We start from the raw sequence: 19,126 nt of genomic DNA, 5'->3' as shown, positions 1-19,126 counted from the left end.
AGTTAACGTTCCTCTTCTACACTGACAGTTAACATAATTTTAGTAATGATCGATGATTAAAATAATGTTAGAATAAAATAAAATTGTCATCAAATAAAAAATCACAATATCTCAAAAAATACTAAAAAAAAAAAATAAAATTCAACATTCAAAAATAATAAATCACTATAAAAAAACGAGCAGAAATGACACAAAGAGGAGGAGCAGAAATGATCAATATAGAAGTAACAATCACTCGTTAACGACTGTGTATTAACCCGTGATGTTTATGTAGTATTTTGAAATAGCCTTTTTATAACATCTTAACTGGCAACACTGACACCGTGGAACGTTCTTGCTTGAGTTAACTGCTTATTTAAATTTACTTAATTTTCTTTCAAATAAATTAAAGCTTCTGTAATGTTGTTTTAATTTCAGTTACATTACATAGCATTCATAAAATGAAATAATTAAGTTTAAGTATGTCATTTTCCACTGTATGCACAAAATTGAAATGACAAATACATTACAATATCTAGCCTTTATTTTGTCGCCTTTGTTGTCTGTTAAAATATTTTAGGCATTTCATATTTCTCTTTGTAGTAATAAGTACTTGTCAGTGTAGGCACAGTGTAGGCACATGTCTGGTCTCTACAATAGACTATTTTAACAGATTCACTCATAAAATACCTACAAGGCACTTCAGCATCTCCATTTCTTTATAATCACAATTTATTTACTACTTATGTCAATACTTATCGGTATTTATGTTATGTTATATTATAGTAAAGTTTTGAAAATTTTTCACTTTTATTATTTACATCATTTCTTCATGTCTTTTCAAACTTGTATGACTTCTGGCTTCTGCAAAACACACACACGAAATAGATCTATCTTATAGATAATGGGTGGCTCCAAAATGACAAGGGCATCACAGAAGTTGTCCATTTGACACATGTTCCCAAGTTATTTTAAGTGTTGTTCATATGGGGAATAGTAAGAACCTTGCAGTGATGATAAACACGCAGTGTCTCGCCAGTCTGGCAGCAGCTGTACTCGGCACGTGCAGAAGCCCCGCCCACCCAGTGTACGTGCGCGCAGTCGGCACGTGTGAAGACATGAGCTCATCACTATGGTGGAAAAATACTACTGCAGTAGTACATTAACACACTTCTTGTGTTGAATAAAGATGCTTTAAAGTGTCACTTAAACGTGCTATATGGATATTGAATTATCGCCGTTGATGTATGTAAATATAGAAAATAATTTCTGATGCATTTACAGTTAATTAAGAGTGTAGTTAGCATGTTTCCGGTATTTATATTGACATTCTTCGTTTGTTTTCGGAACAAAGAGGATCGTTCGCCTCGTTCCGCTTATTGTTGTAGAGCAGGATGATGTGGATAAACCGTCGACCAATCACAGAGCGAGAATCCGCCATGAACCGTATCTACACGCCCACTCTGTTTCAACATTCATGAGCCATTGGCGAGGCAACCAATCAGCGCTTCGAGTTTCGCGTTCGTCATGAATATGTGAATGCTTAAGCCCTGTACGCTTGGAGTGGATCGCGGCGGTGTTGTTTTGGCAGTATTTTCTCAAACGACAGAAACAGGAGGATTAACGGAAACAAGCGACGTTTGTGTATCTCCTCGGATAATATCACGCTAATGATGCCCGGTCAGACGTTGGTGACGGTGGCCATCGGCCCGCAAAAATCGTCCGGTTTTGTTTTAAAGAAGATCATGAATATTCCTCCTCCAAACATACTGCAGGAGCAAGACGATGGTGAGTACCATAACCCTGCCAAAATGCAAATCAAATGTACATCAAATGTAGAAACCGTTCCGTTCAGCGCGTGTTTGTAACGTTAGTCGTGCACTTGGCTTCACCTCCACAGCCGCGCGCTCATTGGTCGCTCAAAAGAACAGAAAGTTCCCTCAGAAGAGTGCTGCCTTGTCCTTCACAGCGCACTTAAATACCGCGGTGTATTAACACGCTTTCGTTTTGAAATGGAGGTTTGTAAGTTGCTTAAAAAATATCATGGTATGCATCCAGAAAATCCTTATTTGCACGTCGTCGAGTTTAATATAGTGCGAACACATGTTGAATGGCAAACATGCTACAAACAATGATGAAACTATGTATCAGAAGATGCAATAGTACAACATGCGGTTGTTTCTTACAAAGTATATTTGGATGCTTGGGCATGTACTGTGTGGTATTCTCCTCTTCTTTAATATGAAACTCGTTTAGGATCTGTAGATTTGACAGCTGTATTCCTGCATGCTGGCTTTTAAGACAATATTTTAGTTATTGGTCATGTTTTGTGGATATAATGTCTCTATCTTGTGGTTTGACCTGCTCTTTATGAACGTTATTAATAGTTATTCTCATCAGCTCGCTTGAAAACGACCCTCATTAGGCATGTGTAGGCGTGTCAGTCTGTTAAACACTTTGTCATTTCATAAATCTAATCTCATGTAAGTGTCTAAAGTCCTTGTTTTAACTGCAGAAAATTGAAGTGAAGTTGGATGTTTAAAGGTCTGAACTCTTTCTGACATTTGAACTGATAACTAACATGGGTAGTTAGTACTGGAAACGAATTAATATGTGCCTTGTGAACAGTTTTTACTGTAGAAAATTGAATACCATTGAGATTTCTACTGCTTCTTTGATATTTGACTAAATTGACTAGACTGTGATTTCATGCACAGACATCGAGAAGGAGAAACAGGGTTTGGTCGCCGATGGGACGTCCGGCGGCAGCGGCGGTTCGGGTGGAGCAGGGAGCGTCTCCGCCTCTCTCACCCCCGCCATCTGGGACAAAACCATCCCGTACGACGGCGAGACCTTCCACCTGGAGTACATGGACCTGGACGAGTTCCTGCTGGAGAACGAGATTCCCATCACACTGGAGGAGGAGCTGAGCAAGGGTCCAAACGACGAGTGGAGCGGCGGCGACACGCAGGGTTCCTCAGATGAGCCGCAGGTGCCTGAGGAGGAGTACAAGGACGATGAAGAGCCTGAGGATGACTCACTGTCTGTGAGCGTTGAGACTACAGCAGGTGAGATGATAAACAAGCTCATTGAATTGCGCTTTTTTTTTTAGTGCAATTCTTGAGTTTTTATCTCAAATTTGGCTCAAGTTAGAATTGTGAGATTAAAAGTTGCAATTGCCATATTTTTATTATTATTTAGTATTTTTTATGTGGTGCGCAAAAAAAAAAAAAAAAAAAAGCATTGTACGATTGTAACTCAGATTTCATTTAAAAAAAGTTAGAATTGTAAGATGTATGTACTTGGCATTCTAAGAATGAAATTCAGAATTGCAGGATAGAAGAATCAAAATTCAAAAAAGTCAGAATTCTAAAAAAAAGGAAAAAAACTGGAGAAATAAGTTTCCACAGTTTTCTGATATCAGTTTGACGGCTTAAAATCTTTAGTTTTAAACGCAAGTGTTCATCTGATGTTTTGATCCATCAAGATCCAAATTAAAATAATAATAATAATAATAATAATAAAGTATGAATGATCTGGTGTATCTAAAAATAGGCATTAACGTAAGAATCTTTAACATGAAGCATTTTGTTGTTTTTCACTCATCTCTACATCAGTCCGTGCAGTTTGAACCCACAGACCGCTCATTTATCAGTCAAAGCACGCTTACTTTAACCAGCAAATAACCCGAAACTCAACTAGCTGCTGGGAGTTGATTTGATTTGTTGACTGACTGAAGGTTTCTGCTGGTGAATGAATGTTCATCCGGTTACGTGTTATCTCTGGTCATGGGTTTATTCTGTTGATTTTATACATCGCTCTGTTTTTACCTGCCAGAACCCAAAGTCGACCCCGACCGCGTGACGCCCACTCCGATCGACCCGGAGGAGATCGAGGTGAACGTGGCCTTCCAGCCGGACCCTACAGATCTGGTCCTGTCCAGCGTTCCCGGAGGAGAGCTCTTCAATCCGCGGAAACACCGCTTCTCTGAGGACGAGCTCAAACCACAGCCCATGATCAAGAAAGCCAAGAAAGTCTTCGTTCCTGAAGATGCAAAGGTGAGACTGAACCACAAGGCAGGAAACAGTGATATGGTAGCAAACCTGTGGCCCTCGTGACATGTTTGATCCCACAGGCCTCTCGCTAGTCATCCAGGAAATATATTTTAATTATAATGACTAAATCTGATTCTTAGAAGTTAACATGCTGTTATTTAGCATAAGCAGAGCACATTATCACACGCTATACTATTGCTTGCCAACTTCTGATTAATCTAAACTTCTGATAAAGACTTTTTTATGTCACAAATTGATTGGATAAGATGCAGCTGGTATTTGGTACCAATATTGATCATATCATACTTTTATTGATTGATTTATTGATTGATTGATTGATTATTCGGAATAAGTCCTGGATCATAAATTAGGGAAATTATTATTGTTAACTAAAACTTGCTACTAAAGCAATATTTTAAAAGTATTCTGAAATACTAAAATATCAAAAGTAAAAAAAAAAATTAATACAAATTCTATAGATATAGTAAAAATATATGAATAAAAATGTCAACACATAACAAAATTACTAAACCTCTAACTAATATTGAGAGAAACTGTAGTAGTATGTTAGTGATACTAAAACAACACTGATATTTGTACATTGATTTAGTACATCGCTTGCAGTGCTTTATGGGATTGTAGTTTATTCCTTAAAGCTCTTTCATCTTTGATTGGAGCATAGAATTATTTGAAAATCAGACCAAAAGACAAAGTTTGTAATGTTGTGATGCTTCTCGTCTCTGGTTTGAACCAAGGCTGCTGAAAAAGTTCATAGACACACTGTTGTAGACATGAATTTGTTTAAAATATAATCGCTAATGTTTTATCATAATACGTGTGAGTCAGACTATGACAATAATCATTCACAGTATGTTTTTGTTAATGTTACAACATAAAACGTGAAGTTCTAATATTGTTCGACCTGCCTCAGTAACGAGATGCTTGCATCTTTCCGCAGGATGAGAAGTACTGGTCGCGGAGGAAGAAGAACAACGTGGCAGCAAAGCGTTCTCGTGAAGCCCGCCGTCTGAAAGAGAACCAGATCGCCGTCCGCGCTACCTTCCTTGAGCGAGAAAACGCCGCGCTGCGACAGGAAGTGGCCGAGCTGCGCAAAGACTGCGGCCGCTGCAAGAAGATCATGTCACTGTACGAAGCCAAATACGGCTCGCTGTGAGGGACGCGCTTCACCCTGACACGCAGCAGTCTCTCTATAATTCACACCGCAGTTACACGGCCGGGGATTGTGGGTAATGTGGCACCGTGTGGGAAGTGGACGAGAATGACGCGAGCGCGTGTTTTTAAGAGGATGTTTTAAGGGTCTAGAAGACACAAAACACATGATAACAGCATAACCTTTGACCTCTGACCTCCTCATACCTCCTTCTGCCCTCTCCACGACCCCGATATGACCCGAGCAGTGAGTTTTTAGAAGTTTATTCGGAATGAAAATGAGATAATGCAGCCGACTGGAAAAGTCGCGCACAGCAGACGGCAAGCTAGCGTTCAGTCTGAGAGTGTTTGGTCATGGAAGACTTTTACGACTGTTTTCGGCTAGTTTTTAACCTGTTTCTACCTTTTTGTACTTGACATGTCATCGGTGTTTGTGTACAAGAGGTTTTTCGCAGAAAACAAGAGCATGACCCTTGATACAAAGCAATTATTTTCTTTATTCTACAAAAACGAGCGGATTGCGGTTTGCGAAGATTTGAAAGAAAGAAGAGTCTGTAAATACACGCTTGTATCCGTCCACTAGTGTCGTTGTTCTTCCAGAATGATCTTACCATGTAAAAAACACATCATTTCTATTGTGCAGATTTTCAACACTGTAGCGACGATGCTGCGTTCAAGCGCATTTTCACGGCAGTTAACTGTGAGCGACTGGATCTGGTTTGTTTTCAGGGTTAAATCCAGGGCAATAATGTGCGATTCATCTTTACCTCAGATTAGATATTTCTAACGAGTGTTGTTGTTTTTTTTTGTACAATTATTTAAAATGAATGTTTTAGTCGGGCAGCTCAGCATTAGTTAAAAACACAAACGTAATGACTTTCTGTGTAAAATGTAAATTTTTTTTTATTATTAATATTACCAACTCAGATGTTCATCATTGCATTTTTAATGAATTACTAAAATAATAATAATAATGCATTTTTAGATACATTTTTGCATTGGTAAAAAACCATTGTGGCGTGAGCATGATTTGTTTTAGTCAGTGACATTAGCACAAACAGCTCTAGCATCACCAGAGTCTCACGTTTATTGCTGTTTTTCACTGGTTTTCCAAGTTATTATTATTTTAAATGGTAGAAAATAATGTGCTTCCAGTGTTTATGGATTTTAATAGATTACACTAATCATGGTTTGTTTTTAATGCTGTGCTTACAATTAAATTTTTAACAGATCAGCGCTTTACATTTTTAAATTGTGTTTTTAACAGATAATTTTTTATATTTATATTACTTTTCTCATTTTCTTTCTCTATAGTTTATATATATATATATATATATATATATATATATATATATATATATATATATATATACATACACAGTTTTTTGTTTTGCGTTTATGCGTTTTTTTTGCGTGCAAAACGGATCTCTAGCACTTACAGGAAAATATTTTGTAAATTGAGAGTCGTTGGTGCATGCTGTTGTCATGGTGACGTTGTGCAGTGGGTGTGTCCTTCTCTTCCGTATATACATAACATTTTTTTTTATAAATTTGTTGTTTTAACTCTTTCTACTCCTGTTTGATTTCATTTTACAAACCAAACAAAACTTTCACGTCTATCACTGTGTTTCAGATTTACAAGAAATAAGTTTGTTTGTGTTTGTTTTTATAGGGCAATTTTGTGATTTAATCTGAATTGTAACGTTGGCCTTTGGTTTTTGTTATTACTCTGTCATATAAACTCCAGACGTTGAGTTCTGTGTTGGACTCTGTGAAACTGAAATGTAGCATTTTATGTTTTTGTCTTTAATAAAACATGCATCTTTAAATATATTGATGGACACACTTTTAAAATAACTTTTTTTTTTTTTTTTAAAGAGTCCTGTTGTTTTTACAAAGTCATTTTCCTCTGGTGTAACGCAGTATGTTATGACTCTCCTGTATAATGCATATTAATAAAGTTGGATATCAGTGATTTGACCTTGCTGAGGTTGTGATGGATCTGCGCTGTGATTGGCTGCTGCTGATGACATCACACGTGTGAGACGCATCTGCAGTACAGTATGGCTCTCGCTGCAGAGACGATCAGTGACCTTACAAGCATCTGTACAGAAACACACATAAATAATACTGTACAAAAACATCATTCAACATGTGCTTTTAATGCACTTTTGTTTGTACAGCGTCCTCTGGATGTGTGTGTGTTTTCCTCCATTGTGTTGGTTCATTGTTATTATTATTCTCAGTCTGATGTTACATAACAATCATCCTCACACTGGAGTGTCGTTACATAACATCTGAAAAGAGAGATTCAAATCACCTTTATATGCTTGAGACAGAATAAAAATCATATACATCACATACAACCTGAAAATAACCAGCATGTTTTAGAAAATCAAGTTGCTTTTTTTTTTTTTTTTTTTTTTTTACATTTTAATATATAATGTTTTAATATAGTATATGTTTAATATACACAATTATACATATGTATAATTTTTTTGTTGTTGTTTTTATATATTTTATATATTGATATTATATATTTTTGTTTAATGTCTAAATTCCTGCATATACATATAAATCTATATTATTACACATACATTGTATTACATTTTTTTTTTTTTTTAAATGCAATGAATATGGAATCATTCAGTTTATTTTTTCAAGTCATTCATGTTCTAAATATTTCACAGAGAGAGGTTCAAGTGTACTTGATCATTGTGTCTGGGTCACATTTCACTCTAAATGCTAAATATTTAAAGAATAATAAAAGCTTATCTGATGTCCATTTATTAATTGTTATATACATTTTTGTGGGTTAGTTTAAAATTAGAAATATTGGCAACAACTAAAATAAAATCAGGGTTTTGTATATTTTAATTTAATTGTAGTTAACAATCATAACCCTGCTTCAAATCTCAAATCATGCTGGAAAACAGGTGTAGTTCATGTGGCGCCAAATACTACACTGATCACTCAGACTGTGATGCCCAGACAATCTGATGAATGAGATAAGGTTCTGTCTTAATTATTTGTTTCATTCACACAGATAAACGTCTTAAGTGTTGCCATTTTTTCTGGTATCGTTTCATTGAGACAAGTGTGATTTAACTTTTTCATTAGTGCTAGTAGTAGTGTTATTACCTTCACTGTGTTTGACATCATATATAGATTTAAAGGGAAAGAAATTTGATCCTATCCACATAAACCTCATGTAGACATAATTACTGCATTCTGACGATCAAAGCCAATTTAGACGTTTTGAACATCAATAAAAAAAAAAAAAAATGTGCAAATAAGATCATATAATAGGGGCTTATGTACTATTTAAACTTGCTTTGTTTCCAATAGAAATATAATGAACAGAATCAATATACATTACATGACTGGAAAACTAAATGGCCCATAAAGACTGTTCTGTGTTCTGATTCTCAAAAGCATCAAACCAAAAACTACTAATGTTAAATTGAAATGACTCCAGTAGAAGGTACAATACACATTCAGCATTTTGTTAAACACTTTATTAGTCATTTCATCTTGCATATATATTTATATTCATATAGTTATTTCTGAAAAAATAACTTCAGCACGTAAGAAACTAAACAAAAGATCTGGAACCTAAGAAATATATACATATTCGTGTCATTTTCGTATATATATCTCTTAATTTGCTTTATAAATGCCGTAGAGAACTCTTTTGAAAAAACACACAAAAATAATAGAAAAATTGTAAATAAAATTACAAACAAATGTAAAAATACACCCAGTCGTAGCATTTATAGAGAAATCTAAACCCCGCCCACCCCAAGTGAAACCAATGGAAACAAATGAATATTCAAGAAGCTGATGTTCACATTTTAAATGACGAGGAAGGACATCACAAGAAGTACAGTCTCACCCAAACAACTAAGAAAGTTCTTCATTTTTTAATACAATCTTTAAACTACATTACCAAGCTATAGTTCAGTCATAATTGGCCATTAAAGGGTGAGTAACGGACCTTTAGCATCTAGCATATAGTGTTTATTGTGAGGCATTGCGGGAGTTTCCATAGGCCCCGTGCATAAAGTGCAGCACAGCTGGATGGGGCGGTATGCTGAGGGGGAAGTGATGTCATAAAGGAAGCCAGCATGGGCTCCTACCTTCAAGAAGATTCTAGAACGCCAGCCTCCATCCTAGCACAATAAAACGCTACACAAAACACAGCCACTGTAGTCAGAATATATGAGGTAACATTCAGAGTCCTAGATCAGAGAAAACAAAGTGCAATTTTCACTGTAGCATCTCTTGCAAACCACCATTTTCAACCTCTGGAATGTAAAAATAAAGCATTAAATTCAACACACATCTGTGACGGAAAGCTAATCTGTGCATCTCCGCACCAATGACCTTTAATCTCATGTCCCATCCCTTCAATGACACTCAGCAGTTTATCAAAACCGCCAACCAGTACCTTCACGCACTTCTGACCAGGAACCCAAGAGCGAAACCAATCAGACTCACAACAATCCAGCAATCAATCATTCAGTCTGTTCGTCTACGGTGTCTGAACTTACCAGATCTGCCAGAATAAAAATATACATCAATTCCCAATCTGACTCACTAGAAACCGGTATAAATTCTGGCTGGTTTCATCAGGATTTGGCTCGATGTGTTCAAAATGAAAAGGAGAATTCTAAAACTAATCCAACATACCAGATATGAGCTACCTCTTAATCATCAGCTCAAGAACACCAGACCCATGTCGGTGCAGAGAGCATGTCATAAAATTACCATTAATCCTCAATTATGACAACCGAGGTGTGACCGAACTGTTAATATGGCTGTAATCTCCAGTGCGTCACGTTTCTGAACATAAACACCATCCCAAAAATCCCTTTTAGGCATCTAGAATCTTCTCTAAGAATATTAGCTTTTTTTCCCAGAATCAATTTTAAAAAGTAGCATTAACCAAAGATTATAGAGAGAAACATTTGGGCGATAAAGTGACCCATTACTGAAAACAACAAACACAAAAACACCTGTGCAACAGGAGGCTGGTTACTCCAAGAGATAGTCAATTCATAAAAAATAAACAACATCATGAAATGAGAAACAAATGAACGGAAAAATAACAATCACAAGTAATACTCAATTAGTAGTCATAATACTCTTGATTTATCATGGTGGTAGTAACAGTGATTCACTTGAGGGGAAAAAAATGTCCTCAAGGAAAGTGTTTCAGCATTGGGATCTCTTCGACTCTGAGACTTTAGTTGGCCAACACCACAGGTTGGAAGGCCTGGCCGGAATACTGCAGGTTGTATCCGAGTCCTTCCACGAATGGAGGTTTATCCATGAAGGAAATTCCGTTGTTGCCTCCAATGATTCCCACAGCCTGACCTGGTTGTGGACTAGAGAATGGATCGAAGGAGGCATGTGGGTGTGGAGCCTGGAACGGCGTCATTGGCGGAACTTCGGCTTCAAAGTAGACAGGCCTCTGGGAAGCGGGAAACACAAACTCTTTGGCATTAGGAGACAACTGGCTTGGGATGGGTCCAGCTAGAGAGTGCATGGAGAGGGAAAGGGGTTTGTGCTTGACCAGCCCTGGTGGGGAGATGGTGCTGGGGGAGCGCGTGATCATCCTCTGTTGTGTGGTCGTGGCGACACCAGAACCGGAAGCAACTCCAGGGTTCCCGTACTTCTTTATCTTGGTGGAGCCAAATTTGGTGGCGGCAAAGCTGGCTGTGGTGAAGGTGATCGGCTGAGGTGTGGGCCGGGGGTTGGGAGCAGAGTACAAAAGACCTGCGCTTGGTGGCGACGGGGTGGATGTATTGGAGGAGTGAGCACTGGGATTGGTGGGAGTGGCGTAACCAAAGAGTCCCGGGCAAGATGAGGTAGAAAGAGGAGTTGGCGAACTGGAGAGTGAGGGTAGCATGACCGGCGACACCTGGCCACAGATGGGTATGAACACCTGAGCCTCTGGGTTAAAGCCCAGACTTTTGATATCCTCAAACTCCACGTCTGCTTTGAGAGCAATGTCTGAACTTTCGGCGTTGCCCCCTAAACCTGGCGGATCCTCCGTGTAGAGGACTTTCACGAAACCCTTCTCCCCAATCTGGTAGGACACTTCGTAAGGGTCGATCCAAATGCTGAGCTCAGGGGGAACGTTGGCCCGGACCTCTTCAGTGTCCAGACCGCTCCTCCTGGCTGCCAGCTCCACCACAGGGTCCCTGGGAGCTCCCAGGTGGAGGCAGCGGAAGGCAGAACCACGTAAAGGAGCCTCAGGGTACCAGTGCCCTTCGAAGCGGGACACCAGGATACGCTCCAACTCCTCGCCAAACAGATCTGCCCTACGGCGAGGGAGCTTGTTGTACAAGTAGGACACGATAAAGTTCAACGCAACCTTCACCTCTAGATGCATGATGAATTTGATTATGTATTGAAAGTTCCTTTGGTTAAACTTGCAACAGCCCTAACATCTCTTGCGAACATCAAGGTGAAAGTCTTTAGTCTTAGCCTTAAGCATCAATTTAAAAGCAAGGGCCTCTGATTTTGGATTTTTGCTTGGAAATTGCTTAAAAGTGATTGTCAGAGACCAGCTGATTTTTAAAAAATCTTCACCCCGAAGCGCTGACGTATGAAGACAGCAGCTCTCCCAAGATCCAGTTTCTTCAAAGCCTCTAGAAAGACAAAGACAGACCAGTTAAACAGAATATTAACACTCAATTCATTGACTGTCAGTGTGCATGTTTGTTTGTTTCAGCAGATGCTGAGGCCAAGGTGGCAATCCATGATTATCTTCATATAATCCCTCTTCCGTCCCTCTGGCTAAGGCACTTAGGATTACACGTGCTAAGAGAGGGAAATTTACCACCAAATGCACTCGGTCCACTCACACTAGCTCAAAACGCTAAAAGGGAATGCTCTACAAGGATATATTTATACTTTAAACCCAGTGAATAACATCATTAAGTCACTCATGTAACGGCATCACGTACACTTACTGTAATATATTCTACATAAATTGCCTAAAGATCTTATTTGTGCAATTCCGTTAAAACCATCTGAGGGGAAACCCTATAAACTGTTGATAAAATGGCGCTGATGAAGGCAGGGGTTAAAAACTACACCTCCCAGCATGCACCACACCGCCGCCTTAGACGTCATCACCACGCGTGTGAATGTTGACGTGACGCCTCCGCATTTCCAAAACACTGTTAAGCTCCGTTAAAACCCGTTTTATAAATGCACCACCTGTTATATTTCTAATAGAGGCGGATTTGCGATGAGTTGCAGCACACATGAGGACAGTCCCTGACGGTAAATTTCATGAAACGGATTATGATTATTCAGAAAAGAGACGCGTTAACTATCGCGTTCATACACAGACGGGCCAATAAATCATTAATACCAACAATTATTTCATCATGCAGCAATTTACAAATTTAAAACGCGGTTTAGATATATGGACATAGATGTTAAGTGATCTGACTTTCTCCTTGTGCAGTTATCTTATTCACAACGCCTGAATAATGACAGTTGTAACGTTTAATAGAATCTCTATTCGAGATTATGACGTTATTTAATATGTTGATATTGCTAATTGTCATTAATAAAAAAAAAAAAAAATAAAAAAAAAACTAAACGAGTCATGTAGCCCATCTTAAAAAGTCAATTCATGCATTCAATGTCACTCAATGTCAGAGTTTGATCAAATGCCACAACTTTAAACATTTAGGCGACAGATAGAAATTATTTATTCTGTTACTAAACAATTATCAACAAACCTGATTGTTTGTTTACGCTCACCATCTGTGACAAAACTTCCAGCTGATTCACATTATCTCCCTAAACTAAACCACATCAGCTTCAATGAAACACCAATCAAACAAAACTTGTATTAAACAATTGAACCAAACACTATTATCCAAAACAGCACATTCAAATATTATGATAATGGTGTTGCATGACAATAATAAAAAAAAAAAAAACAACTAAAGCAGATGGGATGCTGGAAGTTGCTGTTCATGTTGGGCTGCTGTGTGTGCTTGGGTGGGGGTGTGTGTGTGTTGGGGGTTCCCCTCAAAAAAAAAAAAAAAACAATTTCTTTTAAGAAAACTTAATTATCTAACTCCAAGAGCATCCTAAAGGGTTTCATTAAAAACCACAAATCCTAACATTATAATCCATGTTGCAATGTGTTCACAATTCACAAAAACACTATTAGAACAACATGTTCCATAAAGTTATTTTTGACACTCAGATATGAAAAGAGCTTATACATGTCCAGCAGCTCTGTTACACACTGACAGCAGAGCGAATGTGTGTTTTTTTTTGCAAACCTTTGGCCTGTTTTAGTCATCTCAGCACGCCATTAAAGCCAAGGACATCTGTGCAAACACAGACTCATCCAGGGTTTCAATAGTGTTGGATGCAAGTGCCTCAAATATGATCACTTAGCGCCTTATTATCGTATCTTTAAATTTGTTACTTTATGACAATCGAAAATGGACGACAACTCCTCACTCATTCAAAACAAAAACAAATATTATGAATCTATCCTTTCAACATCAAGTCATAAATCCTGCTGTCATTCTGATGAAAGCAGTGGGTAATTTAAACAAATAAATCAAGTACTTACTGATTCAAAGCTCGTGTTTTTGTCCTGTGCTTGTCATATTCATTAATCACACTGATATCAATAATTATTCGTGTTTGTGCCGTTGAAAAAAAAAAATCCTTCTCAGAGAACCGCTTTCTAGTGTTGCGTTTGACTGAAACGCACTTATATTTGTATTTTATTTAATTGTATGTTTTATTCATGGCATGGCGTGACGTGTCCACGCTCCCGCACGCGCCCATGGAAACTTAACTGTTTGACAACCTCGCGCATTTATATCGCAGCGCACGCGCGCGCTCCGCCCTGCGCTATGACGTGTTTTCAGCTGGAACTACTTACTGATCAGATCAGATGGCTAAGCGGTAAAAAGTTTAAAACGCTCTGAACGCCTTTAAACTTTATAAAAATGATACAATGCTCAATTTTAAGCAGCGTTTACCTTTAATACTATAGTATGTTTTGACTAATTTATAATCCATATGTTAAAAATCATGCTGTTTGGACATTTTTATTGGTCTTAGAGGTATTACTGAGGCAGGTGTGTGTTTGTTTCACTTCGTCTCTATTTGATTTGGCGTAATAATGTTTCCAAATGTGAGGCTGTGCGACGGAAGGCTAAAAATAAAAGCTGTCATGGCAACAATGCAGCCATTGGCTGAGGAACTCGAGGAGCGCTCGGTCATTGGACGAGCGCAGCGTCCACTCAGCAGGGGGCGTGGTGACGTAGGTTCAGCGCGTAACAACGTGCATGATGGGAATTGAAGTTTCTAGACAACATAACGAAGCGATGAGTTTTAAGTTAAAAGATGAAATGAAAAGCAGATTAAATGGAAAGTGACATAAGCCCCAAACACAAATAATTAGGGGCAGAGGAAAATGATGAAGGAAATAATAAGAATTAGAAGAAAAGAATATGTTAGTCTTCTCTATTATATTAACATTGAATTTGAACATGCGCTATGTAAAAAAGCAATATTATAGCCATGCAGATATTAATATAACGATTTTGCAAGTGTTATATTCCTTATTCTCTCACATTATGATAGACACAAAACAAAATTATAATTATGCATAATTGATGAATTATCAGTAGTTGATATTAGTTTATATGATGTTTTGCAAGACAAAAGCCAACAATAAAATGGTCACATAAATAATACATGAATTCTGAAATTAACTAAAGTGTATTATATTTTAGTTTTTAGTAAGTATCGCAAGTATTACATTACACTATAAAATAGTCTTAAGAGCAGTTTAGTTTTTAAGTCTTAAAAGAACTCAAATCTATATCGACATATATTTGAAAAAAAATAAAAATAAAGAAGATGTGCTTTTATTTTGCAAGTTTCTGTTTATTGCAGAATGCGGTCGCGTGACGTCAGTGCCGTAAAGCGCCAGCCGCTGTCGTGGATCGGCGCATGTTGTCATGCTGTGAGCTCAAATCATGAGAGATTTCGGGTTATTAATAGCGTAAATGTATAAACCGGAGCTGCTGGATATCATCTGTCTGCACAGAAACACAGGCTGCTGAAGCTGGTTATATGACTAAGCTGCAGAACAGCATCTTTAAGAGTGACAGATTCATAAACCAGTGACTAATAGAAGTTACAGGTAACGTTACTCAGTATATAAGCTCTGTAAGATCTCGTAGTCCGGTTTCCGTGGGTTTAGAGTTGGTGCTCGCTTCTGTTCTGGTTCTGGTTCGGATCTGGTTGGGGATGTTTGTGCTGGTGGAGATGGTGGACACGGTCCGGATTCCTCCGTGGAGTTTCCACCGACAGCTGAACGACGCGATCGCCGAGGAGCTCAACAAGAAACTCGCCAACAAGGTGAGCCGAGGAACTCAGACATGCACCGAAACAAATCATGAAATACATGAGTAAAGAATCATTTATGCAGAAATACCAGAATGAAATTCTCAAAATGTTCTTCTGCTCACCAGGGCTGCACTTGTTTGACCAACAGCAGTAATATTGTGGGGTATTAATTATAACAGTGTTGTCTGCAGGTGGTGTATAATGTGGGCTTGTGTGTGTGCGCCTGTATGACGTCACTAAGCTGGAGGACTCCTACATCTTTCCCGGAGACGGAGCGTCTCACACTAAAGGTGAGTGTTCCTCTCTGCCTTCACACCGAGACTCTCTTCTGTGTCCAGCACATCCTCACTCTCTCTCACTCTCCCTCTCTCTCTCACTCTCACTCTCTGTCTCTCTCTCACTCTCTCTCTCACTCTCACTCTCTGTCTCTCTCTCACTCTCTCTCTCTCTCTCTCTCTCTCTCTCTCTCTCTGTCCTCCTGCAGTTCACTTTCGATATGTGGTCTTCCACCCGTTCCTGGATGAGATCCTGGTGGGAAAGATTAAAGGCTGTAGTGCTGAAGGTGTTCATGGTAAGAGAGGAAATAAATATATGCTTTTCTCTTCTAGTGTTCATCACTGGTGGCATCATTATAACTAAAAAAAATCTTTACTTGGAATAAAAGTTAACTGAAATTATACACACACACACACACACACACACACACACACACACACACACACACAAATATAAATATATATATATATATCTCCTATGTTACACATATATATATATGAAGACTTCAGATGCAAAAGCCTCTAAGTGCTGCCTGAAATTTTCTATTTCAATTATCATTTCATTTTTATCAGGCTCCTATGTTTAGGTTCAGTGATTTTAGTTTAATGGCAATAAACAGGCCCTTTTCATTGCCATTAATGTGAAATAACTGAACCGGTCCTTCTCAAAAAATTAGCATATTGTGAAAAAGTTCATTTATATATATATATATATATATATATATATATATATATATATATGTGTGTGTGTGTATATATGTGTGTGTATATGCAGAAATATATATATATATATATATATATATATATATATATATATATATATATATATTTTCGTTTAGTTCCTACTTAAAATATATATATATATATAATATATTCTAGCAACATTTTCACCACTTCTCGTTTTCGTTTAGTTCCTTTGTTCAAGTGGTAAAACAACTAAAAATGAAAAAATGTAATTAAAACCAGAACAAATTATGTTACTGAAATTAAAATTATAATTATACACTTAATCTTATTTTAGTTGTTTGCCAAGACACCATTCCTTATTTTCATTTAGTTTTAGTTGAAATACTAAAATAATTCAAAATTAACAAAAATAAATAAATTGTTACTTGGAATAAAATAATTGTTAATTCAAATAAAATAAAAATATAAAATGACAACATTTAGTTTAAGTACTAAAACAACTAAACATAAATGAAACAATAAAAAGTTAGAATAAACATTAACTGAAATAAAACGTGTACTTATTTTTATTTCAGCTAGTTGGCAAGGCAACATTTCTCATTTTAGTTTAGCTTGATCTACTAAAATAACAAAAAGTAAACTAAAACTTAAAAAACAAACAAACATTTGTTACTTGAAATAAATGTTAACTGAAAAAAAATTAAAAACATTATTCTAGCTAGTTAACTTTATTCTAGCTATTTTTTAAACTTGTACTAACACTGAAATGAAAAATAAATATATATATATTTAAAAAATATTTTAATAAATACTAAAAAATTGCAAAAACAGAATTATAAAAAACAACTAAAATTAAAATGAAAACAGAAAATACTAAAATAAAACCAAATCCAAAGTGTTAATAACTATAATAGTATCTGAGTGATATTGAAATAACACAATGAGCACATTTACATGTACTGTAGATCATTAGGGTTCATATTCATTGTCAAGTAGTTTAAGAGCATTAGAACTTTGTTTTTAGAATGATCTTAATTAGAACACTGAAGTTCATTGGAAATGGAAAATGTAAAAGTCTGCATGTTGTCATAAGTTGTTATGAGGTGAATAATGACTTCATGCGTGTCGGTTCCACAGTGAGCCTCGGATTCTTCGATGACATCATAATCCCGCCAGAGTCGCTACAGCAACCGGCTAAATTGTATCCTGAATCATCGCTTCTACCCACACATTAACCTGACACTGTTCATTAGCTACCAGTGTACTTGTAGCATCACGTACCCAGCATGCTCTGTTCCTTCACGGTTGGCATAGCGATGAGGCGGAGCAGGTGTGGATGTGGGAGTACGAGACGGACGAGGGCGCTCACGACCTCTACATGGACCAGGGCGAGGAGATCCGCTTCCGGGTGGTGGACGAGGTCTTCATCGACACCTCGCCCACGGGTCCCAGCGCAGAGAAGGAAGGGCCGAGCACAGCCCCCACAGCGCCACCTGCAGGAGCGGAGGACAGCGCGCAGCAGAAAGAGGCTCCGTACACACTCATAGTGAGAATATTAGACCATAAAGTGCCCCTATTATGCCTTTTCGACTATTACCTTTCATGCAGTGTGTCGTGTACCTGTATGTGAACGTAAACTATCTGCAAAGTTGTGACGCCGACAATGCACGATAGATAAAGTTATTATCAGTCAAATCAGTCTTTGAACTGCTTCGCACGAGTCGTTTATGAATCATTTAGATATGAGGTCAAATTAAATCTATTTTCTGAGAAAACTTAAGTGTTTTTTGAGCTTGCATGCATGCAAACCTGTTTTACGAGACTCATAAAACAATATTAGCAACCTTAAAACTGGCATAATAGGGGCACTTTAAATGAAGCTACAATGAATATATAATCCGCTCCATCCACCATTTGTCTTTGCGATATCATGCACTGATGATTTGCTCAGAGGTATACCACTCTTGTTTTCTTCTGCAGGGATCTGTAAGTGAACCAGGTCTGGGTCTTCTGTCCTGGTGGAACAGTTAACGGTCTCATCTGTGTTGTGAAGCATGAAAATCAGCCGAAACTTCTCATAAGACTCATCTACACACAGAACTGAAGCTCAATCAGTGAGCAGCTGGTGCCGGCCAATAGGAGATGCTTAATAAAAGAGCCATTTATAATCATTTAAATGGGATTAATGTGTTGTATTGCTGTGTCTTATGGAGTTTACTTTATAAATAAATTCTATAAAAATGTTTAGCAAATAGTCTTTTTCTGACACTGAATGGGATATTTTCATGTGATAATGTATATATAGTTTTCGGATTTGTTTTCTCCTGCTTTATACAACATTAAAAATGAAATGAAAAAATATTACTTTTTTTGTGTATTTTGTATTATGCATTTAGCAGACGCTTTTATCCAAAGCGACTTATATTTATATTTATGCATTTAGCAGACGCTTTTATCCAAAGGGACTTACAGTGCAATCAGCCTAACAATTTTTTTTTCTTCTTTTTCTATTTACATTATAAATGGTATATATACATATAAGAT

At 37.4% G+C, this 19,126-nt stretch overlaps 3 protein-coding genes across 3 annotated transcripts; 2 read left to right on the top strand and 1 right to left on the bottom strand.

Annotated features, from left to right (window-relative positions):
- The first annotated feature begins 1,513 nt into the window (after positions 1–1,513).
- On the top strand, positions 1,514–7,184 carry tefb (TEF transcription factor, PAR bZIP family member b). The gene is made up of 4 exons (XM_019085296.2): positions 1,514–1,767; positions 2,697–3,047; positions 3,817–4,037; positions 4,993–7,184. The coding sequence occupies exons 1-4, from the start codon at positions 1,650–1,652 to the stop codon at positions 5,206–5,208; spliced, it is 906 nt and encodes a 301-aa protein (XP_018940841.1). The 5' UTR covers positions 1,514–1,649; the 3' UTR covers positions 5,209–7,184.
- A 1,523-nt stretch (positions 7,185–8,707) lies between these two features.
- On the bottom strand, positions 8,708–14,061 carry LOC109068514 (protein Tob2-like). Its single transcript, XM_019085297.2, has 2 exons — positions 13,825–14,061; positions 8,708–11,861 (listed from the first exon to the last, which is right to left on the bottom strand). Exon 2 carries the CDS (start codon positions 11,602–11,604, stop codon positions 10,453–10,455), a length of 1,152 nt encoding a protein of 383 aa, XP_018940842.1. The 5' UTR covers positions 11,605–11,861; positions 13,825–14,061; the 3' UTR covers positions 8,708–10,452.
- A 1,120-nt stretch (positions 14,062–15,181) lies between these two features.
- On the top strand, positions 15,182–18,943 carry LOC109107942 (DNA-directed RNA polymerase III subunit RPC8-like). The gene is given in 7 exon segments (XM_042719453.1): positions 15,182–15,632; positions 15,812–15,841; positions 15,844–15,910; positions 16,105–16,191; positions 17,720–17,783; positions 17,897–18,128; positions 18,563–18,943. Coding segments are annotated over 7 exon segments (642 nt in total). The 5' UTR covers positions 15,182–15,521; the 3' UTR covers positions 18,614–18,943.
- Positions 18,944–19,126: the final 183 nt, after the last annotated feature.

This window comes from Cyprinus carpio, chromosome B3 (assembly GCF_018340385.1).
Source record: "Cyprinus carpio isolate SPL01 chromosome B3, ASM1834038v1, whole genome shotgun sequence".
Lineage (NCBI taxonomy): Eukaryota > Metazoa > Chordata > Actinopteri > Cypriniformes > Cyprinidae > Cyprinus > Cyprinus carpio.
Note: the sequence above shows the minus strand (reverse complement) of the source record. Positions and strands in the feature narration are given on the sequence as shown.

Excerpts from the sequence above, each read along its gene's own strand:
- tefb (XM_019085296.2), top strand. The coding sequence starts at position 1,650 with ATGATGCCCGGTCAGACGTTGGTGACGGTGGCCATCGGCCCGCAAAAA. Across the intron at positions 1,768-2,696 it reads ACTGCAGGAGCAAGACGATG|ACATCGAGAAGGAGAAACAG; the intron begins GTGAGTACCATA and ends TTTCATGCACAG. Across the intron at positions 4,038-4,992 it reads TCGTTCCTGAAGATGCAAAG|GATGAGAAGTACTGGTCGCG; the intron begins GTGAGACTGAAC and ends ATCTTTCCGCAG.
- LOC109068514 (XM_019085297.2), bottom strand. The coding sequence starts at position 11,604 with ATGCATCTAGAGGTGAAGGTTGCGTTGAACTTTATCGTGTCCTACTTG.